Genomic DNA, 27,957 nt, shown 5'->3' with positions numbered 1-27,957 from the left:
AAAAAACCTCCCTAAAAAGAAAAGTCCTGGACCAGATGGTTTCACACCCAAATTTTACCACAACTACAAAGAAGAACTGGTGCTTATCCTGCAGAAATTATTCCACAACATTGAGAAGGATGGATTTCTCCCCAACACATTTTATGAAGCGAACATAACCCTGATACCAAAACCAGGAAGGGATGCAACAAAAAAGAAAACTACAGACCAATATCCCTTATGAATATAGATGCAAAAATTCTCAACAAAGTCCTAGCCAATCGAATCCAGGTTCTTGTCAAGAAAATAATTCATCACAACCAAGTGGGCTTCATCCCAGGGATGCAGGGATTGTTCAACATACACAAATCTATAAATGTAATTCACCATATAAACAGAAGCAAAAACAAAGACCATATGATCCTCTCAATAGATGCAGATAAAGCATTTGATAAAATTCAACACCCTTTTATGATAAGAACGCTCAACAAAATAGGCATAGATGGGGCTTACCTAAAAATGATACAAGCCATATATGACAAACCCACAGCCAATATCATACTGAATGGGGTAAAACTGAAAGCATTCCCACTTAGAACTGGAACAAGACAAGGTTGCCCACTATCTCCACTTCTGTTCAACATAGTGCTGGAAGTCCTCTCTATAGCAATCAGACAAGAGAGCGGAATTAAGGGCGTCCAAATGGGAGCAGAAGAGATCAAACTCTCACTCTTTGCTGATGACATGATATTATACCTAGAAAATCTCCAGGGATTCAACCAAGAGACTCCTTGAATTGATAAATGAATTTGGTAAAGTCTCAGGATACAAAATCAATACACAGAAATCAGAGGCATTCATATACGCCAACAACAGTAAAAGTGAGAACCAAATCGAAGACTTAATTCCCTTCAAAATAGCAACAAAGAAAATAAAGTACCTTGGAATATATTTAACTAAGGAGGTAAAAGACCTCTACAGGGAGAACTATGAAACACTAAAGAAGGAAATAGCAAAGGATGTAAACAGATGGAAGAATATACCATGCTCATGGGTAAGCAGAATCAACATTGTTAAAATGTCTATGCTTCCCAAAATGACCTACAGAGTCAATGCAATCCCTATCAAAATACCATCATTATTTTTCAGAGATATAGAAAAAATAATTTTATGCTTCGTATGGAACCAGAGAAGACCTCATATAGCAAAACCAATCCTAGGCAATAAAAACAAAATAGGAGGTATCAATTTACCAGACTTCAAACTATACTACAAGGCTATAGTAATTAAAACAGCTTGTGACTGGCACAAGAACAGGGACATTGACCAGTAGAACAGAACAGGGAACCCAGATATAAAACCATCCTCATATAGCCAACTAATCTTCTACAAAGCAGACAAAAACATACACTGGGGAAAATAATCCTTATTCAATAAATGGTTCTGGGAAAACTGGATAGCCACATGCAGAAGACTGAAACAGGACCAACACCTTTCACCTCTCACAAAAATCAACTCACGCTGGGTAACAGACTTGTATCTTAGGTGTGAAACTATTAGAATTCTAGAGGAAAATGTTGGAAATACCCTTCTCGACATTGGCCTAGGCAAAGAATTTATGAAGAAGACCCCAAAAGCAATCACAACAGCAACAAAAATAAACAAATGGGAGCTGATCAAATTAAAAAGCTTCTGCATAGCCAAAGAAACTCTCAGGAGAGCAAACAGACAACCCATAGAATGGGAGAAAATTTTTGCAAGCTACACATCTGATAAAGGGCTGATAACTAGAATCTATTTAGAACTCAGGAAAATCAGCGAGAAAAAAATCAAACAACCCTATCAAAAAATGGGCAAAGGGCATGAACAGAAACTTCTCAAAAGAAGACAGAAGAATGGCCAACAAACATATGAAAAAATGTTCAACATCTCTAATCATCAGGGAAATGCAAATCAAAACCACAATGAGATATCACTTAACCCCAGTGAGAATGGCCTTTATCAAAAAGTCCCCAAACAACAAATGCTGGTGTGGATGCGGAGAGAGAGGAACACTCCTACACCGCTGATGGCACTGCAAACTAGTTCAATCTTTGTGGAAAGCAATATGGAGATACCTCAAAGCGATACAAATAGATCTACCATTTGATCCAGCAATTCCACTACTGGGCATCTACCCAAAAGATCAAAAGTCACTTTATGAAAAAGATACCTGCACTCGAATGTTTATAGCAGCACAATTCACAATTGCAAAGCTGTGGAAATAACCCAAGTGCCCATCAATTCATGAGTGGATTAATAAAATGTGGTATATGTATACCATGGAGTACTACCCAGCTTTAAGAAACAATGGTGATATGGCACCTCTTGTATATTCCTGGATGCAGCTGGAACCCATTCTACTAAGTGAAGTATCTCAAGAATGGAAAAACAAGCACCACATATACTCACCAGGTATTAACGGATCAACACCTAAGTGGACATATAGGAGTAACACTTATTGGGTGTCAGGAGGGTGGGAGGGGGGAGGAGGGGATGGGTATATACAACCACAACGAGTAAGATATGCAACATCTGGGGGATGGACATGCTTGAAGCTCTTACTCAAGGGAGGAGGAGGGCATGGGCAATATATGTAACCTTAACATTTGTACCCCCATAATATGCTAAAATAAAAAAAAAGAACTATTCTTCAAGTTGCACATAACTCATGTGCAGAAAACAATAAAAAATAGCACATTTTTCATTACAAAAAAAAGAAAAGAAGGCAGAAACCATGAGTGCCCAGGGCATTTCGACCCTGGACTAGCGGCTGTATCAGACTAGCAGAGGCGAGATGGCAGGTGCAGAGTCAGATAAGGGTCAACTGAAAATTTCCCACTCTCCTAAGCAAGCAAGCATAATACAGAAGCTGGTCAGACTAATACTTAGTCTGATTAAGTTTAGAAAATAAGGGGAAGGGCAGTGGTGCATGGCACACAACGGCCCACAAGATACAGCCGCTAGTCCAGGGTCGAAACGGCCTGGGCCCCTCGGGCACCTGACATGCTTCAGGTACCTAGTGAAATGCGCCCGGGCTTAGATCACAGGATGCAGGGTGTATTTCAGCTAAGATTAATGTCCGTAATTAGGATATTTCAGAGGCTTCCTCTCGGCCGAATCTTAGGGGTAGTTGGTGACTCCTACAAAACCCATCTCAAGGCTCCAAAACCCCCACGAATTGTGCTAAAACAAGATAGAAATGTAATATTAATGCTTTCTCTCGCTTTTGTAAAAGTGCTTGCTAATTAGATTTTTGGAGTGTGTTTTTTTGCCTTTAAAAAGGGGCCGTTTTTTCTCTTCTCATCACTACTTTTCTGTGCTTGCCTTTCTGCAGGACAGGAGTAGTCCTGGCCAGTAAATAAAGACTCACAATTTGGCCCAATTCGCTTTCTAAGGTGGTCTTTTCTCGCACTTCGGACTATAACAAAACTAGTTCCTGGATTATCAATTATTTAATTATAAATTTTCCTTTTGGGAGCTTTGGGAGCCCATTTACAAGTACACAATGCCGTAAGTTGGATCATCTGCAACCTGGTTGTTATGGTCCAGGTGATAGACAGATAGATGATAAATAGACAGATATCTCCTCTGTATATATATCCTATATATATGCAATATGTATATTTAAAAGCAGGGTCTTGCTAGTTGCCCAGGCTGGATGTGAATTCCTGCGCTCAAGCGATCTGCCCACCTCAGCCTCTGCAGTAGCTGGGACTTCAGCTGTGTGCCACCATGCGCAGCTAGTTTGTTTGTTTGTTTATTTATTTATTTATTTTAGAGATGGGGACTTGCTATTTTGCCCAGGCTGGTCTCTAAACTCCTGGCAAGAGATCCTCCAGCCTCATCCTCTGGAGTAGCGTGTGAACCACTGAGCTTGGCTTAGTATCTTTTAAAAAAAATCAATTGTTATGTTCTGTTTCAACCAGGAGGACGGTTTTTGTTTCGTTTTGTTTTTTGTAATCCTGCTTTTTCCCATTTTCTCTTAGTGTAAGTCTTCTTGAAACTAAAATTTGCTGGTGAGGTTTTAAACCAAGAACAAGATATTTTTCATTTTGTACTTTAATTCCAGGATTACCTTTCTCAGTTTGTTAATTGAAGCCACTACCTTGCTCAGATTTTATTTCCACGGTAATAGGCTAACGGAGGTCCCATGTGGAGGAAGGTTATTCAACCACTACATTTTCAATAAAATTCAATGTGCATCCACCACAGTGAGGCTCAATTTATGCCATTAATCTCTTTCCCAATACCACTGGCTTCAGCCACTTACCTCTTTTGGAGGTGGTTTCTTAAATTAACCTATAAGTCTGTTAAAAACTAACAACTACTGCCAAATCCTTGCCACAGTGAAGTGTACCAAAGGATAATTAACACATCAATGGCCACAATAGGAAAAAAAATTTCCCTGGGACTATGGTGTTTCATTAAAACAAAACGATCCTTTCTAATTTGGTATTTTTTATTTTTTTCTGTGTGTGAGTTATATGCAATGCAATCTACATTTTTAGAATTAAATTGTCAGTATTAATTGTAACAATAAGAGCATCAACAAGTAAGATTTTCACAAACTGCAGGGTTTTGCTTCACAAGGCCCCAGACTCAAATGTAGCCTGAGTTAAATACAACTCACATGGCAGTCAATGTGCTAAACTGGGCTCTCATAGGGTATAAACTTTCAAGGGCATTCAACAAAAGGGACCTCTTAGAAGCCAGAATGTGTACCCCACTTTATCAGTGGGAAAGCCAATTGAAACCCAACAGCAATGTTCAGAAAGTGAAGCTGGCAACAACATCCAACAATTTGCAACCAACGAAATACAATGCTTATCTCGAAGCTTCTATCCTATTATATAATGGAGTGGTATGAAATGTTATGAAAAGCTTTGGCTATACTACTGCCTGGCACTTACAGAGTTCATAACATGATTTTCCACCACTGAAACAGGATCCATCAGAATTAAAGATTTCTTGTTGCTTTTCTGCCTTCTTACTACTGCTAAACCAAGAAATTTAACTACAGCTGAGCACCCAGACTGACAAACCACTTCCGGGATATCATTTGCCAGGACTTAAAGCCAAGTGGTAAAGAAAAGTCAAGTCTCACTCTGAAATTTCTCTTAGAGGTTTTTAGATGTGACCTTACCAAATATGCTCTCATGTAGCTGAAGGACACAGTTGGGCTTTATCTTTAAGCCAAACCACCATGTCACTGACTCAGTTTTCAGTTTCAGGAAGAAGGGATGTGTTTCATTTGTAAGCAATTGAATTTAATATTTTCTTTTTTTTTTTTTTTTATTTATTTTTTTTTTTTCTTTTTAATCATGGAAATCAACAGGGCATGAATTTAATATTTTCAATCACATCTCATAATTATAAGGTTATTATAATAGATTCCCCATTATAAAAATAATTAAAAATCTAAGCTTTAATTTCTTCCAGGAACCAAGAAAATATTCTCTGTGTTTTCAGATGTGTTTAACAGTTTGGAAGTCTGGCCAGGTGTTAAAAGGCAGCAAGCAATGGGTAATATCAGAAGGCAAAACTGATGCACAATTTCTAAGTTGAAGTTTTAGGTAATTAGACAATCAACTCTGCATATAAGGTGCTCAGCCAGTTGCAAGGCATGAATGATTAGTAGTCTAATAATTTTTTTTTTTTTTTTTTTTACAAAAGGTTGCTAGGATTAACATTTTTTTTTACCATAGCAATTTCAGTATGCTTTTAAAAATTAACCTCCCTCCACCAATTAGAAGTCAACTGCTAGGCCTTTTGGGTTTTAATCTACTACTAGCTGCCTATGAAATGCCAAATGATTTTTTTGTTTTTCAGTCTAATAATCAACTATGGATCCAGTCTATGGATTCAGACTTACTAAATGCCTTTTGCAATTAGTGAAAGTTCTCTGATTTCAGCTTTTGATTTTAGGAAAGGATACAGATAGGATTTGTTTTTGTTCACCATCAGTAAGTAATCCAACTGCCTAAAAAGACAGCCATCACATTTTCTTATCCAGAAATACCGGATTTACTCAGTCATTTGTTTCGGGGCCCTTTTCAACTGCTCAGACTTACATGCAGATAACATCTCCTTTTACAAATTGCTAACTATTTCAAGTTGCATCCCAGAAACTTAAAACTAGCAAACCTAAAACTTCATCTTTGAAAAAGCAAGTAATAGGAGAGAACTGGAATACGACTTATTGGTACAGAAAGAGGAGAGAATCTGAATAAGGTAGGTTCACCAATAAACAACAGTTCAGCACACTTGATACGTACAAGTATTGTCCCTGATTGGATTGCATAGGCATTGTTGTTACTGAGACGAGTTAGTATCTTTCACTGTAATGCTCTATGACTTCACCTGGGATTTTGATTTACTAAACAAAGTAAAGTTGCCATCCACACTGCAGAAAAACCCCACTACTTTACTGCCCATTGGTACCACTCTGATTTACAAAACATCTCCTGCCATTTCAAAAGCATGCAACCAGATATTTTTTTAAAGAATACCTTATGCCAATGTATTCCATACTGGAGATCTCTCAGACCAAGCATACAATTTAGGAGTCTAAATTAATAGTTAAAGCCAAGTGTCATGGCTCACACCTATAATCCCAGCACTCTGTGAGGCGGAGGAACATGGATCACTCCAGGCTAGGAGTTCGAGACCAGCCTGGGCAATGTAGCAAGACCCTGTCTCTCCAAAAAGAAAAATTTTAAAATTAGCCAGGTGTGGTAGGTAGCACACACCTATAATCCCAGCTACTTGGGATGCTGAGTCGGGAGGATTCATTGAGCCCAGTTCAAAGTTGCAGTAAGCTGTGATCACACCACTGCACTCCAGCCTGGGGGACACAGTGAGACTTTGTCTCTAAAATTTGGAAAAAAAAAAAAGAAAAAGAAAATTAAACATTGTCATTTTGGGGGTTCATTTGGCACCGATTCAAATAGAAACACGAGTGTAATGAAAGTATTGGATTCTGAAGGCATTAATTATGCTTGTTAATCCAGAGTATTAACATTTGAGATTACCATGAAAAGACAAACTTGAAAAATCCTCAGAGAACTGGTAGGTCCACTAATGAACCAACCCAAGGTTAGATCCATGGAGCACAGAAAGTTCCCTAATTTCCCAAGTTCAAACTCACCAACTTCTGGCACCATCAAAATGATACAAGTATTCATAAACATTTTCACAAAGTAATTTGCTGCTGAGAATTAACTCAAAGGAACAGCTAAGGCTACCTTAACTATGCATGCAGCAAATCAGAGCCTGATAACTTTCCAAAAATAAGACCCAGGCAGGGCCCAGGCAACATGTTTCTCAGAGGTAGCAGGTGTGAAGTCCTAAAATACTTTCTTCTTAGTAACAAATGAGGCTATGTATCTCCTTCACCTGGAAAGATTTTCAAAATTAACTCATGTCAGGAGAGAAACCACTCACTAGTTTAAGACAAAAAAAAGTAACAGAAGCCATCAACCAGGTTATTATAGAAGGCAGAGGGTCTCACTTAGTAACTGAAGTAACCCGTCAGGGATTGGGGAACAAGGGGAAGAGACTGGGACTAATAGAATTTGGAAGTCTGAAGGAGGGGCCCAGTGGAACTGGGTCCCTGGCTTCTGCGTGGGGAGCCAGGGAGGCCTGCCTCCTGGGCCCTGTATCTCTAAGGGGCTGTGTTGAGGCGAATTCCAGGAGCATGGGGGGAACCTGCAAACTGGAAGCAACTGCCGCTCCTTTCTCTTTCCAAGCGTCTAGTCTGTCCCCTTTTCCTGCTCGTCTGCAGAGGTCTAGCCCCAGAATAAAAGCAGAATATAGAAGGGGGGTTAAAGCTGAAGACAATAATGACCAGCCCTCCCCCTAAAACACTGAGGGGTAAGGACTATTGGTTTACAGCTAGCAGGACAAGGTTCTAAATACCATACCCCTTTTGAGTCCAGTTTCCAAACAATGTGGTATTTTAATGAATACACCTTGGTAAAAAAAAATAGTGTTCACATCAATGGAATCTCACAAGTTACTCTTTATATAGTCATGACTGTCAGCCACTAGTTCTCAAACACATTTTAGATGATTTCAATTTTTAAAAGACAAAAGTTCCATAATTCACTACCCAGATAAAAGATAATGCTGATTAAATATTTTCTCTTTTCTAAGCTCAGGTATATGTAAGCCTAAGTCAAAGTGATAAAACCCACAAGTAGTACTAATTTGAGAGCTAGAGAATTTGAGAGTTTAGATGAGGGGGTCAGCAAACTACAGTGGGTCACATCCAGCCCACTACTTACTTTTGTATAAATGAAGTTTTATTGAAACACACGCACACCCACTTATTTATGGGCGTGCGCTTCCCTGCACTATGCAGAGCACTTTCAACATACGGCCTGCAAAGCCTAGGTTTGGTCTCTACCAGGAGTAACTGTTTACATGACTCACGAGGTTTAAGAGTTTCTTTTTTAAATAATGAAAACGTGATTTATGACACAACTTTAAACATTTAAAAAGGTGAACGTTGCAAGAAAGAAATGTTTTTTAAGGATCAAAGTTGATGTGTTTTAATCTGACCAAACTTTAACCTTCTCCACTCCATTCCAATGCTAAATCAGTGAATCCCAGTCCAAACTCCTATGGGAAGAGGGACCCTGAACATAATCAAATTGTACCTTTGCAATTTACCTGAAATGCTGTGAGAAGAGAAAGTGGGAAAGCCTGCCATCTGTCTCTTAAAAAGTAGAAGTAGAGAGGGGGAAAAAGACATTCTCAAGGCTACAAAAGCACAAAGGTTGGAAAGTGCTTAAGAGCCAACTAACTGCATCTCATAATGCACAATTTATACTGTCACTATAATGTAAGTTTAATTTTAAAAATTAGCTTAGGCCCCTTATGGGCTCTCCCAGCTTTTTTTTTTTTTTTCTTTCAGGACACTGATGTTAAATTTTAGATTCAAACCTTCCAAAAATTCCTAAAATCCAACTATTTCTACTCATAATGAATGTGTTCATTAAAAGTTTTCACAGAGATAAAGTGATACAGAAGACACATTGATGTTCAAGCAATTTAAAACAAAAAAGGTAAATTTAATGCAATAACAACAATAATCTGAGGATAAATAAATCCACAACAGACTTTAAAGTTTGAATTTTTTTTTCCTTTCTTTGCAGAGAGAATGGTTTTCTGAAAGCGCATAGGACTAAAGATGTCAAAACAAAATTTAATTTCTTAATGTCCAGGTGACACAGGCGTGGTCCTCCCTGCTGCCGTCCTAACACTTGCCACTGGCCAAGGTGATAGTTTCTCTTGTTTAACTCAGGATAGATGTTAGTTTCAAGAGTAACTGGATGGTTTGTTTCCTGAATCATCTTCTTGCGAGCCCATACTCTGTAAAGGAGAAAGTAAGGTAGTGTATTTTTGTTTGCCTTTGTCAAGGGTCTCCCCCCAGCCCCAAAGGAGCATACCATATATTCACCCCAACCCTCCAAGAGAAAAGCCACCCTGTGAACAATGACAGCAGGCCCCACCATAAGCATCCCTAAGCACACTTCCATGTCCTCATTTGAAAATGTTCTCAACTAGTATTTCTCTATGAACTTACGGATAAAAGTTTTCAAGAAATATTTAATAACTTGAAGCTAAGTTCCTGTGCCTGATGTAGCAACACCCTCCTTCTCCACCCAGCCCATTTCTTGTAATGAGGGAACCCCTAGTCACCTTTTGCACGAACTGGGGGTTCACTGTGATCTCCTGGTCCATGGCCTTCAGCCGCTCATCCAGCTCTATGCACTTCAGCATCTGTACGACAGGCACATTGTCACGTGAGCAGCAGGTTTGGGTGAGTTGCATCCTTTTAAACCTAGACTATTAATGTAACTGCTACCGAGGTTCACAGTCCCTTGATCTGAAATTCCTGAGGCTAGATAAGTTTTGGAGTCAGACTATTTTGTAGTCAGAAAGTTACTACAGTACAAGCTCTGTATATTTCCTAACATCCCAGCAGCCCATAATCAAACACACATCAATATCTTCTGCAGTGAAACTGAAGTCTATTCAACTAAGTGAGATAAATGAAGACTACACATCATTTCAGGTGACATTTTGCCATCAAATGAGTTACCAAAACAACTTAGATTTCAAGTTTTATTTTTTAATTTTAAAATTGCAAAAGGATTGTAGAGATATCCTAAATTACAATGCTATGTGTTGTGTTTAGGATTCTGAGATCTACTGTTTGGTGCAATCATTTCCCTTCTCAGAGGTAAGACACAGACACAACCACCCCTCATGCTCCAGAAGCCAGCCTGGCACTAGGACAGCATGCCCTCGGGAGACAAGAGGTGCTGCCTGATGGACCTTTCGGGAGGGCTTTCTCCCTCCTTCTCCAGCCACCCACGCTGCGTCTGACACAGGGAGAGACGTTTCCTAACCTTCCAACCTGTAAAGGGGCAGTTGGGTATAGATTAACCTATACTAGACTCTTCAAGCACTTTCAGAGTCAAAGCAGATTTTGGTTAAGCTCGTTGCAATATCTAATCCACCATCTAGTTATAACATACAATCTAGAAGAGTTTTAAGCAGTCCATTTTGAAATTAACTTCCTAGGAACTAAGATGTTCATAGATTGGGAAGTACCTGTACTTCAAACTAAAATTATCCTGGAGCATAGGAGAGTTATTTCAAATACAAAAAAAAAATCAAAATCTGGCAATCATATTTACCTCCTGATCAATGTTATGAAGCATAGCTGGATTATTATATTTTTCAGGGTTATCATGGAAACTGACCATACCATCCTTCTGATTAATACTTGCAAAAATCTCACCATCTTCTATCTACAAAAATAATAATAATAATCAGAAAAGAAGTTAGACTGGAACATTATGTGAATAGTTATTCAGTATAATCAGGGGAAAGTAGAGAAAGTAACACGTTCATAAATAAACTTGCATATTTTTAAGCACCATCTGTTTAGTCAACAAGTATTTACTGAACACCTAATATATATATATATATATATATATATACTAGGCACCATCACAGATGCTAAGAGGTGCAAAACTGATATTCACAAAATCCTTGCCCTTACATTTTTTACTGGGGTGAAATTCACATAACTAACAATTCTTAAAGTGAGCAATGCATTGGCATTTAATACATTTACAATGCTGTGCAACCACCGTCTCCATCTAGTTCTAGAACATTTCTGTCACCCCAAAAGAAAATCCCATACCCATTAGCAGTCACTCTCCATTCCCTCTTCCTCTTAGCCCCTAGAAACCTGCTTTCTGTCTGTATCGATTTGCCTTTTCTGAATATATCCTAAAAATGGAATCATATACTGCGTAGTCTTTTATGTCTGGTTTCACTTAGCACACTTTTGAGGTATCCTTGCATTTTTAAACATCAATTTTATTGAGATATATAATTTACAATGCCATTAATTTTAAAAGTGGAACCTAACACATTTTCATTTCACCCCAGTGGAAACTATCTTCTGATCCTTCAAGAAAACAACCACTGCTGATTCCAAGGTAGTTTCAAGGCACATGTTCTTTATCTGCATCAATGACTCGAGATTTTACTGATCCTCAAAGCCAAATCCTGTCCATAATGTTAATCCTGTCCTGAAGTTAAAAAGTGAGAGGCCAATAGAAGTCCCAGATATTTTTATTCCTAACAAAAGGTTTCACACTGTGATAATGACTCGTCCATTTGTTAGAAGTGGAACTGAGCTGTCTAAACTAGCCTACCCCTTTCTAGCCTTGAAATGGACAGATACTATTTAATAAAATAGCAACCAGCCCAACACATATTAAACAGAATGCATAGTTCTCTATATGATCACAGAGAGCTGCCTCTCTAAAAAGCAGATGGAATATACCAAAAAGAAATTTAGCCAGGCACAGTGGCTCACATTTGTAATCCCAGCACTTTGGGAGGCCAAGACGGGAGGATTGCTTGAGGCCAGGGATTCAAGACCAGCTTGGGCAATAAAGCGAGAACCTGTCTCTACAAATAATTTAAAAATTAGCCAGACACGGTGGTTTGTGCCTGTAGTCCTAGCTACTCGGGAAGCTGAGGCGAGAGTGCTGCCTGAGCCCAGGAGTTTGTTACAGTGAGCTATGATCTCACTATTGCATTCTAGCCTTGGTGACAGAGCAAGACCTTATCTCTTTAGAAAAGAAAAAGAAATTTGGAGCTAGGTTCACCACAGCAGCACTACTCGTAATAACCAGAACTGGAAACAACCCAAATGAACACCTGATTGGAAGGGAAAGGTATACTCCTACAGTGGAGTATTGTAGCCCTGAAAAACGAATGAACTACTGCTACATACATCATGTATGACTCTCACAGTGCTGACCAAAAAAAGCCAGATCCCAACAAAGTATGTACTATAATGTTTCTGTTTATATAAAGCTCAAAAACAACTAAAACTGGATGTTAGAAGTCAGAATAGTAATGACCTTTCCAGCCAGAAACAGGGCTGGAAGCAGACTCAAGGGATGTTTCGGGGTGCTGGTCATATTCTGTGCCTTCATCTAGGTATTGTTGGCATAGACACCTTCACTTTGTGAAATGGTGTTTAGCTGTACACTTAAGTGTACTTTTCCAATGTTTACTTAAAAAAAAAAAAAAACCCTGCCCTCAAAGACCTTTCGTTCCAGGGTAGGGTTTGACATTTTGGGCCAGACAATTCTCTGCTGTGTGGGCTGCCTTGTGCACTCCACGATGTTTAGCAGCATCCCTGGCCTGTATCCATTAGATGCCAGCATCACTCTCAGTTGTAACAACCAAAACTGTCTCTAAACATTGCCTAATGTCTCCTTGCAGACAAAGTCACCCCCAGCTGAGAACCACTGCTTCAGAGCCTGTCAGGGTATCTGGACTGGTCACACAAGTGTTAAAATCTAATTCCCCACCCCTTGACCCCTTCAAAGCATTTCACTAGCTTGTATGTCCTGGCTGGTGTCATAATCTCTCATGGACTTTTCCTTACTCACCACTGAATAGTACGTTCCTTGGGGAAGCAGTCTGTAGCTTACTCATTCTGTGTAACCCCTGTGTGGTTAATAAGGTGCTCTTAGCAGACACTGCAAGGTCGGTCAAGTCAGATAGGTTTGGTTTTGGTTGGTGTGTTTGCATGTTTTGAGCAGTATGTTGAAGGAAAAAAAATACCTTCAGAACATTTATAAATTGAACTACTCAAATAAAATACTTCATTATCACAAGGGGAACTAGTTTTATTATTACTCCTAATCCTGAAATCATAGATGATATCATATAAAGCTTTACATGCCCTGGGCCAAGAACAAACATTTGTTTTCAGTGGACTGAAACCAGATCAGAGCTATGTATTTATATAACTGAACAGATAGGTAGATAATAATATATCAGCTTGGTGGATTATCATGTAGTCATTTAACACATTGTCTGCCACGCTAGAAAAAAATATTGGCCAGGCACAGTGGCTCACACCTGTAATCCTAGCACTTTGGGAGGCCGAGGTGGGAGGATCGCTCAAGGTCAGGAGTTCGAAACCAGCCTGAGCAAGAGCAAGAACCGGTCTCTACTATAAAAATAGAAAGAAATTAATTGGCCAACTAAAAAATATATAGAAAAAATTAGCCAGGCATGGTGACGCATGCCTGTAGTCCCAGCTACTCGGGAGGCTGAGGCAGAAGGATCGCTTGAGCCCAGGAGTTTGAGGTTGCTGTGAGCTAGGCTGACGCCATGACACTCTAGCCCGGGGAAAAGAGACTCTGTCTCAAAAAAAAAAATTTTTTTTCTTCCTTTGGGCCACAGTGTTTTATTACAAAAACAGAAGAAAAACTTCAAAAACAAAATGATCCTTTCTAATTTAATGAAAAATTTGGTATTTTTTATTGTTTTCTGAGTGTGAATTATATGGAAATGCAGCAAATATAATGTGTCCTTTTGTGTACAATGCTTTTTCCTGAAACATACATCAATCTTAAAAAGTTGAAAAATAGTAATGTAAGAAGTAATGTGAAAACTTGAAAAATGTTCATACGGGTAAAATGTTTTTTCTTGACTTGTCAGACTTAAGTAAAATTTAAAGGTAAACATAAACAGAAAAACAAAATTTACTGACTTCTATCCATTTAATCCACATTTTTAGAATTGTCAATATTAATTGTAACAATAAGAACATCAACAAGTAAGATTTTCACAAACCAACTGCAGGGGGCCACCCATCACATAATATGTATGCAAGCTAAAAAGACATGTGAGTTACATATGCTTCATGAGGCTCCGGGCTCAAAACTAGTGTGAGTTAAATACAACTAACATGGCAGCTAATGTGTTAAATGATGCTTATCCAAACTGACTGGTTAGGGTGGGGCTAAGAGCAGGAGATGCAACTGGGAGTGATGAAGAGGGTCAGTGTACTGGTAATATTTTATTTCTTAAGCTGGGTGCTGAGTACATGGGTGCATGCTCTTGCCTCCCTTGTATCAGTGCTGCTTAGTAATCGGGACCGACACCAGCTCTTGATGAGGTAAGAGACTGAGTTAGAACATGAATCAATGACATCACTAAGCACACTGCAGTTAGCAGGCTTTCTGATGCTGTGCTGGTCCTTTGATGTACGTACAGGAACAAGCCTGTGATCACACCACGGATCAGCACAGAGTAATGCTACTTATGCCTCTTTATATCCAAAATATTTCATGGGTGTTTTAAATAAGGTTTACAAAGACTCTGATAATGAAAATAAGTAAATATAATGAATAAGGAGCACAAATAGGACATAACCATGATGTGTATCCTACGAGCACACTATGACTGGAAAACTGTATAGAGGAAATAGACCAGAATGTCAATTGTGTTTGCCTTTGGAAGTTCCCCCTTTCTCCTTTTCAATATTTTCCATAGTGAACACCTGTTACTTTTACAAGGACAAAAATCCACTAATTAGTTTTTTTTTTTTGAGACAGAGTCTCGCTTTGTTCCTCAGGCTAGAGTGAGTGCCGTGGCGTCAGCCTAGCTCACAGCAACCTCAAACTCCTGGGCTCAAGCGATCCTTCTGCCTCAGCCTCCCAAGTAGCTGAGACTACAGGCATGTGCCACCATGTCCGGCTAATTTTTTGTATATATATTAACTGGCCAATTAATTTCTTTCTATTTATAGTAGAGACGGGGTCTCGCTCTTGCTCAGGCTGGTTTCGAACTCCTGACCTCAAGCAATCCACCCGCCTCGGCCTCCCAGAGTGCTAGGATTACAGGCGTGAGCCACTGCGCCCGGCCCACTAATTAGTTTTTAAATGAAAAGACACCTACCATGTGTAGAACATATTTTTCTGCCTCTTGAGGTCCAGATAACTGCACACGACTTGCCATATCTTGTAATGATAGTGTTAAAAAGGTCTGAAAGTCAGAAGCAGAATTAATCACAGGTAGAAACAACAGAGGAAAGACATTTTATTGGATGTGTTCAGAGTTCTTTCCATTGCTATATGAAATTTGTTTGTGAAGATAACTTGAAATTGATAGACCCAGTGGTTTTAGTCATTCGTTTCCTGGAGGAGTAATGACAAAAGGTTAATTTTCAATATATAGGAACTGAAAAGGAATCTAAGATATGTACATCATTATGGAGATTTTTATCTTTTGAATTCTGTATTGCAAATGTATTGTTATATAAAATAAAACTGAAAAAATCACATTCATCCTTCAAAATTCAAACTTAATAGCACCTAAGAAATTTAAATTATTGCTAATTTTCAGAAGTACATAGTTTAACACAAATGGAGATTCAAAAATAAACATTTCTAAATGCATAAAACTATCATTTTTCCTATTTCAAAATATATATAAACTTCATACGAGGAACTACTCTATAAGGTAACTGTGATAGAGGCTTATGTTGCCATGGAAAAGAGCTCATGGCACACTGAACAAAAAAGTGCAGAGCAAGAGAGCAAGAGGCTAGCACAGAGTATGATCCCAATTACACACAATTGAGAGTGTCCATAATACATACAGAAAAGAGACAGAGAAGCAAGAGGAACCCAGAAAAACATCCACCAAAACGTTAATAACAGAGTAATCTTTCAGCATTGTAAGTGGCAGACTGAACCCCTGTCCCTAGCCACCTTCCAGCCAGCAAGACATGGGACAGAGTTTCTGTCACTGAGACTGATTCACAGTCTACCTCTTGAGACTTCTTGGAAAGCTTTTGATTTTCTGATTTTCTAGTAAGGAAAGAGACTAACTTGGCTAGAAAATATTTTGTTTCCCCCTTTAATTATTCTGGCCTAGGACATGATGCCAAAAATGTAGCAGTCACCATCAGAGATTTAACCTTCTGACTAGACACATCCTTTAATGACACTGTCCTTGCCTACCACACCTTGTGGTGGCCCTTTCCCAGGATTCTCGGCAGTGCTTCTGAGTTCAGTGTGCCAGAATCCACCAGGAGTCAGCACACAAAGGACCTAGGACCTTGATGACTTTGTGAGCCATGGGCCCAGCCCTGGAATGACCATCTTGAAACCCTTCCTGTTTGTTTGGTCAAACTCTTGCTCTGGATCTATCCTATCCCAAACAGAAAAATGCATTTTACTATACTGACTTCTCAAAGTGTAAGCTACCAACTTATTCCAAAGTGATAAACTGTGGTTGAGTATCCCACAAGATAGTTAATTTATTTGCAGTGATGCCTAGCTATTAGATTCTTAAGTTCTAATTCTTCAATTAATTTTCATTTGCCATTTTGCAATTTAAGAATACATACTGTCTTTTATCCTTGTTAACATTTGGATTCTTTTATCTAAACCTCAATTACTAGTCACAAATGGGGTGCAGCTATTTTTCTTTTACTGATACAGAATAATTTACATATTAATAGAGTACATGTGATTGTTACGTGCACAGAATGTATAATGATTATGTTGGGGTATTTGGTGTATTCATTATCTTGACTGCTTATTACGATTTTTATGTTGTTCATATTATTTCAAGTCCTCCATTCTAGCAACTTTGAAATGTACATATTGTTGCTTAGTTACCCTAGTTGGCTATCAAACATTAAAATGTATTTCTTTCTATCTAACGGTATGTTTGTATCCATAACCAAAAAACCTGTTCATTTTCCTTTATCCCACCCACCCTTCCATCTATCACTCCACCCAGACTGGAGTGCAGTGGTGTGATCATAGCTTACTACACCCTTGAGCTTCTGGGCTCAAGTGATCCTCCTGCCTCACCCTCCCCGCTAAGTTTGCCAAATTTTTAATGGGATTACTTGGGCTTTTTTTTTTTTTAATTGAGTTTCTTGTATATATTCTGGGTATTAGTTCCCTGTTGAATGAGTCATTTGCAAATATTTTCTCCCATTCAGGAGGTATCTCTTCACTTTGTTTTTTTTTTTTTTTTTTTTTTTTTTGCCGTGCATAAGCGTTTTAGTTTAACACAGTCTCATTTGTCTACTTTTGTTTTTGTTGCCTGTACTTTTAAGGTCTTAGCCATAAAATCTTTGCATGGTCCAATGTCCTAAAGAGTTTTCCCAAGGTTTTCTTCTAGTAGTTTTATAGTTTCAGGTTGTATCTTTAATCCATCTTGAATTGACTTTTGTCTATGGTGACAGATAGGGGTCTGGTTTCATTCTTTGACATATGGTTATCCAGTATTCCCAGCACCATTTACTAAAGAGAGTGTCCTTCCCCCAATGTATTGTCTTGGCAGCTGTGTCAAAGATCAGCTGGCTATAAATATCTGGATTTATTTCTGGATTCTCTATTCTGTTCCACTGTTCTATGTGTCTATTTTTATACCAATACCATGTGGTTTGGGTTACTATAGTCTTATATTTAAAAGTCAGGTAGTGTGATGCCTCCAGCTTTGGTCTTTGTACTCAGGATTACTTTAGCTATTAGCTATTTAGCTTCTTGGTTTCATACAAATTTTAGGACTATTTTTTTCTATTTCTATGAAAAATTATGTTGGTATTTTGATAGGGTTTGCAATGAATCCGTAGATTGTTTTAGATAGTGTGGTCATTTTAATAATATCAATTCTGCCAATCCATAAGCATGGATGTTTTTCCATTTGTTTCCTCTTCAATTTCTTTCATCAGCGTTTTATAGTTTTCCTTGTAGAGTTTCAACTCCTTGGTTAAATTTATTCCTAGGTATGTATGTGTGTGCATATGTATGTATTTATTTATTTATTTGCAGCTATTTCAAAGGGGACTGCCTTCTTGATTTCTTTTTTTGGCTTTTTCATTATAAGAGTATAGAAACACTACTGATTTTTGTACATGGATTTTGTGTCCTGCAACTTTGCTGAAAGTTTGCTGAATTTTTTTTTTAGTTCTAAAACCTTTCTGGTGGAATCTTTTGACTTATATCTTATTTCTAGAGATAAGATTATATAGTGTGCAAAGAGGAACAATTTGACTTCCTCTTTTCCAATTTGGATTCCTTTTATTTATTTTTTCTTTCCTGATTGCTTTGGCTAAGACTTCCAGTACTATGTTGAATAAGAGTGGTGAAAGTGAGTATCCTTGTCTTGTTTCAGATCTTAAAGGCTTTCAACTTTTCCCCATTCAGTATGTTAGCTATGGTCTTGTCAAACATGGCCTTTATTACTTTGAGGTATGTTCTTTCTATGCTTAGTTTGTTGAGTTTTTATTGTGAAGGGGTGCAAATTTTGTCAAGTGCATTTTCTGTGTCTATTGAGATATGTTTTTTGTCCTTCATTCTGTTGATGGGATATGTCATGTTCATTGATTTGTACATGTTGAACCATCCTTGCATCTCTGGGATAAATTCAACTTGATCATGGTTGTGTTATCTTTCTGATGTGCTGTTGGATTCAGTTGGTTAGTATTTTGTTGAGGGTCTTAGCATCTATGTTTATCAAGGATATCGGCCTATAGTTTTCTTTTTTTGTTGTGTCCTTGTCTGGTTTTGATAACAGGATAATTCTGGTCTTACAAAATGAGTAAAGGAGAATTTCTTCCTCTTCAATTTTTTGGAATAATTTGAGAAGCACTAGTATTATTTCTTCTTTACAAGTTTGGCAGAATTTGGCAGTGAATTCAGCTAGTCCTGGGCTTTTCCTTGTTGGGATACTTACTATTACTGATTCAATCTCACTACTCATTATTGTTCTTCTTGATTCAATATTGGTAGGTTGTATGTTTTCAGGAAATTTATCCATTTCCTAATGGTTTTCCAGTTTGTTAGTATATGGATGCTTTTATATTTCTGTAGTATCATTTGTAAAGTCTCCTTTTTCATTTCTGATTTTGTTTATTTAGGTCTTCTTTCCTTGGTTAGTCAGTGGTTTATCAATTTTATCTTTCTGAAGAACCAACTATTCATTTGGTTGATGCTTTGTATTATTTTTTAGTCTTTATTGCATTCAGTTCTGCTCTGATCTTTATTATTTATATTCTTCTGCTAACTTGGGGTTTGGTTTGTTTATGCTTTTCTAGTTACTTTATTTTTTTTTAGGCAGAGTCTCACTCTGTTGCCCCGGCTAGAGTGCTGTGTCGTCAGCCTAGCTCACAGCAACCGCAAACTCGGGGGCTCAAGCAATCCTTTTGCCTCGGCCTCCTGAGTAGCTGGGACTACAGGCACGTACCACCATGCCTGGCTAATTTTTTTCTATTCTTAGTTGTTTGGCTAATTTCTTTCTATTTTTAGTAGAGACGGGGTCTTGCTCTTGCTTGGGATGGTCTCAAACTCCTGAGCTCAAGCAATCCTCCTGCCTCGGCCTCCCAGAGTGCTAGGATTACAGGCGTGAGCCACCGCACCCAGCCTCTAGTTCCTTGAGATGCATCATTAGACTGTTTATTTGAAATGAGTTTGTTTTGTTTTGTTTTTGCTGTAAAGTTCCCTCTTAGCACTATTTTTGCTGTGTCGCACAGATTTTGATATATTGCATTTCCATTTAAGACTTTTTTAAAATTTCCTTCTTGATTTCTTCATTGATCCAATGGTAATTCAGGAGCATGTTGTTTAATTTCCATGTATGTGTATAGTTTCCAAAGTTCTTCTTGGTATTGACTTTTAGTTCTAGACCATTACAGTCTGAGAAGATACTTGATATGATTTCAATTTTTAACAATTCCTTTTTTTTTTTTTTTTTTTGAGACAGAGTCTCGCTTTGTTGCCCAGGCTAGAGTGAGTGCCGTGGGATCGGCCTAGCTCACAGCAACCTCAAACTCCTGGGCTCAAGCGATCCTCCTGCCTCAGCCTCCCGAGGAGCTGGGACTACACGCATGCGCCACCATGCTTGGCTAATTTTTTCTATATCTATTAGTTGGCCAATTAATTTCTTTCTATTTTTATAGTAGAGACGGGGGTCTCGCTCTTGCTCAGGCTGGTTTTGAACTCCTGACCTCGAGCAATCTGCCTGCCTCGGCCTCCCAGAGTGCTAGGATTACAGGCGAGAGCCACCGCGCCTGGCCAACAATTTCTTGAGATTTGTTTTGTGCCCTAACAGTTAATCCTGGAGCATGTCCCATGTGCTCATGAGAACAATGTGTATTCTGCAGTTGTTGGATAAACTATTCTGTACCTGTTAGGTCCATTTGGTCTAAAGTCCAGTTTAAGTCCAGTATTTATTATTTGTATAAATTTATGGGATACAAGTATAATTTTGCTACATGCATATACTGTGTAGCGGTGAAGTCAGGGCTATTAGTGTATCCATTACCTGAATAATGTACATTGCACACATTAATTTCTCATCTTCCACTTCCTCAACCCCACCACTATTTCAAGTCTCCATTGTCTATCATTCTATATTTTATGTCCATGTGTACACATCATTTAGCTCCCACTTATAAGTGAGAACATGCTATATTTGTCTTTCGGTTTCTAATCTTTGTTGACTTTCTGTCTAGATGATCTATAATGCTGAGAGTTGGATGCCTAGATGATCTGTGTATTGCTGAGAGTTGGATGTTAAAGTCCCCCTCTGTTCTCATACTGGAATCTATCTCTCCAATACAATAGACATAGTAACATTTGCTTTATGAATCTGAGTGCTCCAGGGTTGGGTACATATAGATTTAGAATTGTTATATCCTCTTGCTGGATTGATCCCTTTATCATTATATAATACTTTTGTCTTCCTTTTTAAACTGTTTTTAACTTAAAGTGTTTCATCTGATATGTGCAGCAAGCAGCTATTCCTGCTTGCTTTTAGTTTCCATTTGTGTGGAATATCTTTTTCTATTCCTTTACTTCCAGTCTATATGTGTCTTTACAGGTAAAGTACATTTTTTATAGGCAGCATACAATCATATCATGTTTTCTTATCCATTCAGGCAGTCTGTATCTTTTAAGTGAAAAATTTAATCTGTTTACATTCAAGATCATTATTGATATGTGATGTTTTATTCCTGTCATTGTTAACTGTTTTCTGGTTGTTTTGTATATTCTTTTTTCCTTTCTTTTTCACTTACTAGTTGTCTTTGTGGTTTGTGATTTTCTGTGATTTTGAGTCTTTTCCTCATTTGTGTATTTGCTTTAGCAGTGGGTTTTATATTCTGGTGTGTTTTCATGATGGTAACTGTTATCCTTCACTTACAGGTTAAGGACTGCCTTGTAAGGCCAGTCTAGGGGTGATGAATTCTTTCAGCATTTGCTCATCTGGGAAAGATTTCCCCTTCATTTATGAAGGATAATTTTGCTGGACAATGTATCCATGGGCGGCAGTTTCTTTTCTTTCAGCATGTTGAATCTATCATCCCATTCTCTCCTGGCCTGTAAGGTTTCTGCTGAGAAGCCCCCTATTAGTTTGATGGTTACTCCTTTATAGGTTAACTGGTTTTCTCTTGTTTTTAGAATTTTCTCTTTTTCATTGACTTTAGACAGTTTGACTACAATGTACCACAGAGAAAAACTTTTTGTACTGTATCTGTTTGAAGCTCACCTGGCCTCCTGTATCTGGATGTCCAAATCTCTCGGCAGACTTGGGAAATTTTCATCTATTATTTGGTTAAATAGGTTTTCAAACTCTTTTGTTCTTTCTTCACCTTTAGGGATACTGACAATTCACATATTTGTTCTCTTTATGGTGTGCCATATATTATGAAGGTTTGTTTATTCTTTATTTTTATATGGGTTATTTCAAAAATCTGTCTTTGCATTCTGAGATTCTTTCTTCTGCCTGATTTAGTCACTTGTTGAAGCTTTCAAGTGTATTTTGTATTACATTCAAGGAGTTCTTCAGTTACAGAATTTCTTTTTAGTACTTTTTAATGATATACATCTCTTTGGTAAACTTCTTATTCATACCCTGAATTGTTTTTCTGATTTCTTTGCATTGTTTTTTGGAATTCAATTGCATCTCACTGAGCTTCTTTAGTATCACAACATTGAATTATTTTCCCAGGATTTCATAAATTTAATACGGATGTTGGTGGGGAATTGTGTCCCTTTGGAAGTGTGATATTTCCTTGCTTGCCCCTGTTTCCTGTGTCCTTACATTGATATCTGTGCATCTGGTGTTAATAGTCACTTCTTCCAATTTTCGATTTGCTTTTGTAGTGGAGGACTTTTTCATGAAGATGTAACAGTGGTGTCGATTAGGTAGGGTCCTTTGGCTTTGATTCTGGGTGTGTGTAATAGTGTAGTCTCTGTATGATTTCTTTGGCTGTAAACTGCATCAGTGGTATCTGTGATTTCCTCAGTGGTTTAGGATGTGGTTATTAATGGAAGCTTTGGTGAAGTTTTGATGGGGACAGGGATGCCAGGTGGGCCAGTTTTCAGGCTCCAGTGGTGGCAGTAATGGAATAAGTGTGCCTGTTCTTGGGCCCCAGGGAAGCATATGCTAGCAACAGTGTTAGCAAGACCAGGTCACTTGTTTTGTGGGCCTTCAGGTGGCTTGTTCAGATATTAGTAGAGGCAGCAGTGGTTTGGATGCTTGAACAGGGTTATCAGATCCCTGGACAGCCAGTGTGGTGTGGGTGATGGCAGTAGCAGTACCAGGATAATCTTCTGGATCCTGAGTGGTGTGCACTGGTGTTGGCATAGCTGTGATGTGGGGTCACTCACTACCCACAGCCCCAGGCATACAGCACCATGCAGAGGGGGCAAAGGACACTGCCTTACATGCCCAAGTATTGAGGCCATGCCACCATTGGAGTTGTAGTAGCCACTCACAACCCCTGACAGGCAGCCCTCTGACTTGTCCATCCCAGTCTCCAGTGGTAACAGCAGTGCTACATGTGCAGTGGTGTGCAGAGGGGGAAAAGGGGTCCCGATCTCTACATTCAAGCCAAAGCACAAAGTGCAGCTATTTTTAAATGGCTACCTTTTGATGGTGAAAGACAGGAATTTACTTAGAAAAGTTCTGTTGGCACCTAGCCCAAAAAGAAAAATTTGTGGGGAGAATTATGCTGCCTGTTACCTTGAGTCTCTTAGATCCTGGTGTTTTTAACTTGTGGGTCAAATTGGTTTTTCTCTGGCTGAAAGGTTACATTTTTTTTAAAGAGATAGGACACCTCACTATATTGCCCAGGCTGGACCTGAACTGGGCTCAAGTGATCCTCCCACCTCCTAAGTAGCTGGGACTACAGGCACGTGCCACTGTGCCCAACCAGATTACATTTGTTTTTTATCTTTCTTGAGTTGCTTTCTATTTCACATTCATTTTCCCCTTACAAATTAATTTATCATAAATTCACTGTTTATTTTCTTGTGTTAGTCAGGAAGCTATGATTACTTTTCTAGAATATTTGGAAGGAATTCCTTCTCTCATTCAGTGATCTGCTCCTCATCTTCCTTCCTCTTATCCTTGGAGGCATTTATCCTTATATGATCTGCCTACCCTGACTCACCACTCTTCTTCTCCAGGGTGCTAGGGGAAGTCACCTTCCCCAGGTCCTCACATTGCCAAATCCACCATTGCTGGGTAGCCTAGCAACAAACAGCACTATTCTGGCTCCACGGCTCCCTCGCCCAGCATCACTGCTGCTGACCCAGGGCACAGGATATGCACAGGAACAGATTTACCAGGTTCTCACCAGTTGTGAGCTGCTGGATCTCTGACCAGACTTCCCAAGAGGAAAAAGCAACCCTCTGTTTAAGTTACTCTTAGTAGGACTCCTATTACTTGTAGCATATGCCTTCCTAGTACACACAGGATTTTTGGTTTTTTATACTTTTCTATACTTCTTGAATACTTGATAATAAGCATATTTTCTACAATCAAAAACCAGCAGGTTATTTTCATCTTGAAAAGAAAAATTATATTATATGCTTGTATCCTAAAACTTAACTGACATAGCTTATACAGCCCTGGCCTAAATAATGTCAGAGTAGTACTACGTTCACATAAGAAGTTCAAACAGAGATCAACACAGCCTGAGAGGTTCCAGGGCTGGTTAAGGTCTGTGCTACCAGTATGTCTTCTCTGCCCATCTGGAGTGGGTGACCTCTCTAAGTTTGCCTTTTCTGCTTTCCAATGTAGTCTTGTTTTCTACCTTTCTTTCTTATTCTCAAATACCCTAGCCCTGAAAAGACCAAAAGGTATAAATCAAACTCTTTCTAAGAAACCAATTAATCTCGAGAGAGTTCTTTCTCTCTTAGTACTGAAATTCTGTCATACTTTGTCCCTATACCTGCTTCCTCTGCACTAAAGAGAGAAGAGAATCAAGGCCTCGAGGGAGTCAGGAGATGCCATCTAAGGGCAGCACTTTCCTCACCTTTGTTAGCCTCTGAATATTCTTCTTATAAAGAGACGACAAGCATTGCTTCACCAGTCCCATGTTGTTATCACGAGTGAAAGTTTCACTGTGCTTGTTCACCAGGTTTCGGAGTTCTGAGGGGTTATTGGTTGAATAAACTTGTGCTAACTCATGGTATGCATTGCTAAGAGGCTAAAGGTTTGAAGGAGGCAAAAAAAAAAAAGATTAAAATTTCAGAAGACACAAATTTGCACAGGAAGCAAAAGAACAGTTATGTACTATATTTTAAGCAAGTACATTCCATACTGTTGCCAAGTAGCAACAGACTGTTACCTAACAAATTATAATTTACCCAAAGCAAATGCCTAGTTTTTAAGACCAAGGGTAGAAATTCACTAGAGTAATTTACTGTCAACAAAACTTTGTAGTACAGAGCAAATGATGGCACAGCAGATGAAAGCCCACTGAATTTAGTGAAGGGATGCATGTCTTTCTCTATCAATGGTTCTATCTTTTTCTGCGATAAATTATACTGGGGAAAAAAGAGGGCAAAATGTCCATTATTCCCAACTTACATATCCCCTCACATACATACCCTCTCACTCACATAGCCCCTCACCAGATTCAATGGGACAATCTGCTATTTCCGCTAGCAAGAAGGAAGACAAGCAGTGGCCATAGACCTACTAAGAGCCTGAGCTGTTTTAGGCATTTTATGTACATTATCCTCTATGTTAAATACTAAGAAACTAGAACAGAGGTCCAAGAGAATGTGGAGAAGTCCAATGGAGAACTATCAACAGGGAGAAACTGAATCTAAACTCACCTCTCTGACTCTGAAGTCTGTGTTCTTGTCACCATTTATGATATCATACATAAATCACTAATTCTTGTGAATAATGCCCTCAAGCCATGAAGACATCACTTTATAAAACATTCCTTCTAAAACAGGCTTGCTCAGGGCTCACCTGAAGGACTCATGGGAGTTCTCTAAAATGATCTGAGAAAGGCTGCCCTAAACCTGCCCCTGCATATCACTTTTCCATGGGAACCCAGGGAGCTCTCTTACCCACCTTCCTCTCTTCCCTGCCTGTGACTCGTTCCATGAGAACCACAAGAGGGCTCTTAACCAAAGGGGGGACATAGCCAGCATGAAAATATTCTCATCAGGAAGAGGTTCTGATTGATATCTTAAAATTCTGAGTTTTAGATAAGGACAATCAGGGTGAAATTGTTATCAAATGATTGTGACCTCCTAACCCTTTTGAACTGCTCCATTTTTGTTAAGCCATAAATAAGTATTTACAAAATTTAAAAAGCCATAGTTAATTTATTTTTAAACATGGCCCCAAAGCTGGGCTGTCAGTGAGAACCAAAGTAAAAGTTCATTGAGCAGAGCTTATTGTCCTCATCCAAGGGCTCTAGTAAGATTTCCCAATACTTGGGCAAACTGAAAGTTCAAACTAGCACTGCTTTTTCTATATTTTGACTAAAATATTAACAAAGAAATACAAAAAAACAATCAACCTTTATAGGAGCTTAAACAAGTCTAGCTGTAAGTACCCAGAGCAGAAGTTTGAAAACAGGTGCTGAGAAATATTCCATGTCAATCAGGTGACCAGATGTATACGGACTGAAATGGAGTTAAGAGATTCTGACTGAAGTGCAGCTCCCAGAGAACATTTAAGCAATGTCTACTAATTTGAAGCTGCTAGGAGAGTTAAATCACTATAAAATTACAGAACTATATCATTATAATTTCTTTATGTACTGAACATGCTCATGTAAGAAATTAATTTTATTTAAAACACTTACCTTAATGAATCTACCCACAATTTGAGATGTATATTTTGGTAGCTGTTGTACTTTGCCCAGTAATATCAAAGACACTAAAATATACTTTTTATACGATTCCAACATGATATGACTGACTGCCATGGCAGGAGTAGTTATAGCCTGGGCAAAAGAAGAATGTTTAGTGTGAAGAGAGAGCACACTGCAGCAGCAAAACCAATTAACCACATGTATCACTTCAGTTATAAAGCAACAATACTTGCTTTGAGATAAATTGACATAGTATAAAGTTTACTCTTAAAGTATACAATTCAATGGTTCTCAGTATATATATGTTGTAAAACTATCACCACTACCTAATTTCATAACTAACTCTCATCCCCCTCAAAAGAAACCCCTACCCTAGCAGTCCTTTCCCACTCTCTCCTCTCCTCCAGTTCCAAGCATCCACAAATCTACTTTCTGTCTCTATGGACACCTCACATAAATAGCATCATACAATATATGGTCTTTTGTGATTGGCTTCTTCAACTCAATATAATGTTTTCAAAGTTCATCCATGTTGTAGCATGTATCAGTACTTCATTCCTTTTCGTGGTTGAATAATAGTCCACTGTGTGGATTATACCACACTTTGTTTATCCATTCCTCAACTGATGGGCATTTGTGTCGCTTTTACCTTTTGGCTATTATAAATAATGCTGCTATGAACATTGGTATACATGTTTTTGTGGACATGTATTCATTTCTCTTGGGTATATTCCTAGGAGTAAAATTGCTGGGTCATACAGTGACTATGTTTAACATTGTGAGGAACTGTCAAATTGTGATTGCAACATTTTACAACCCCATCAGCAATTATGAAGGTTCTGAATTCTCTAGATTCTCACCAACACTTGTTATTGGCTATCTTTTTAAAACTCTTACCATCCTAGGAGGGTGGGAACCATATCACACTGTGGTTTTGATTTGTATTTCCTTAATTACTAATGAGTATGCTTTCATGTGCTTATTGGCCATTTGTATATCTTTCTTTGAGAAATGTCTATTCAAATCTCTTGCCCATTTTTAAATTTTAGTATTCTTATTGTTGAATTTTAAGAGGTTTATATATTCTGGATACAAATTCTTTATCAGCAATAAGATTAGCAAATATTTTCTCTCATTTTGTGCTGACTTTTCACTTTCTTTCATTGGATTTATAAGGTTAAAAGAATTGAAAACTCGGCCGGGCACGGTGGCTCATGCCTGTAATCCAAGCACTCTGGGAGGCTGAGGCGGGCGGATTGCTCGAGGTCAGGAGTTCAAAACCAGCCTGAGCAAGAGCGAGACCCGGTCTCTACTATAAAAATAGAAAGAAATTAATTGGCCAACTAACATATATATAGAAAAAATTAGCCAGGCATGGTGGCGCATGCCTGTAGTCCAGCCACTCGGGAGGCTGAGGCAGCAGGATTGCTTGAGCCCAGGAGTTT

The 27,957-nt window shown here is 38.5% G+C and overlaps 1 protein-coding gene across 1 annotated transcript in view; it reads right to left on the bottom strand.

Annotated features, from left to right (window-relative positions):
• Window positions 1-9,074: 9,074 nt before the first annotated feature.
• The window catches only part of COPS3 (COP9 signalosome subunit 3), a 33,247-nt gene continuing 14,364 nt past the window's right edge, over window positions 9,075-27,957 (bottom strand). Inside the window, exons 7-12 of the mRNA XM_012747933.3 lie at window positions 26,504-26,644; window positions 24,707-24,880; window positions 15,319-15,405; window positions 10,731-10,844; window positions 9,727-9,807; window positions 9,075-9,396 (exon numbers count right to left, since the gene is read on the bottom strand). Of these exons, the coding sequence (XP_012603387.1) occupies window positions 9,343-9,396; window positions 9,727-9,807; window positions 10,731-10,844; window positions 15,319-15,405; window positions 24,707-24,880; window positions 26,504-26,644 (651 nt within the window). The 3' untranslated portion in view covers window positions 9,075-9,342. The remainder of the gene's footprint in view (window positions 9,397-9,726; window positions 9,808-10,730; window positions 10,845-15,318; window positions 15,406-24,706; window positions 24,881-26,503; window positions 26,645-27,957) is intronic.

The sequence above is a fragment of the Microcebus murinus genome, chromosome 18 (assembly GCF_040939455.1).
Source record: "Microcebus murinus isolate Inina chromosome 18, M.murinus_Inina_mat1.0, whole genome shotgun sequence".
Classification (NCBI taxonomy): domain Eukaryota; kingdom Metazoa; phylum Chordata; class Mammalia; order Primates; family Cheirogaleidae; genus Microcebus; species Microcebus murinus.
This window is presented reverse-complemented; position numbering and strand designations above follow the sequence as displayed.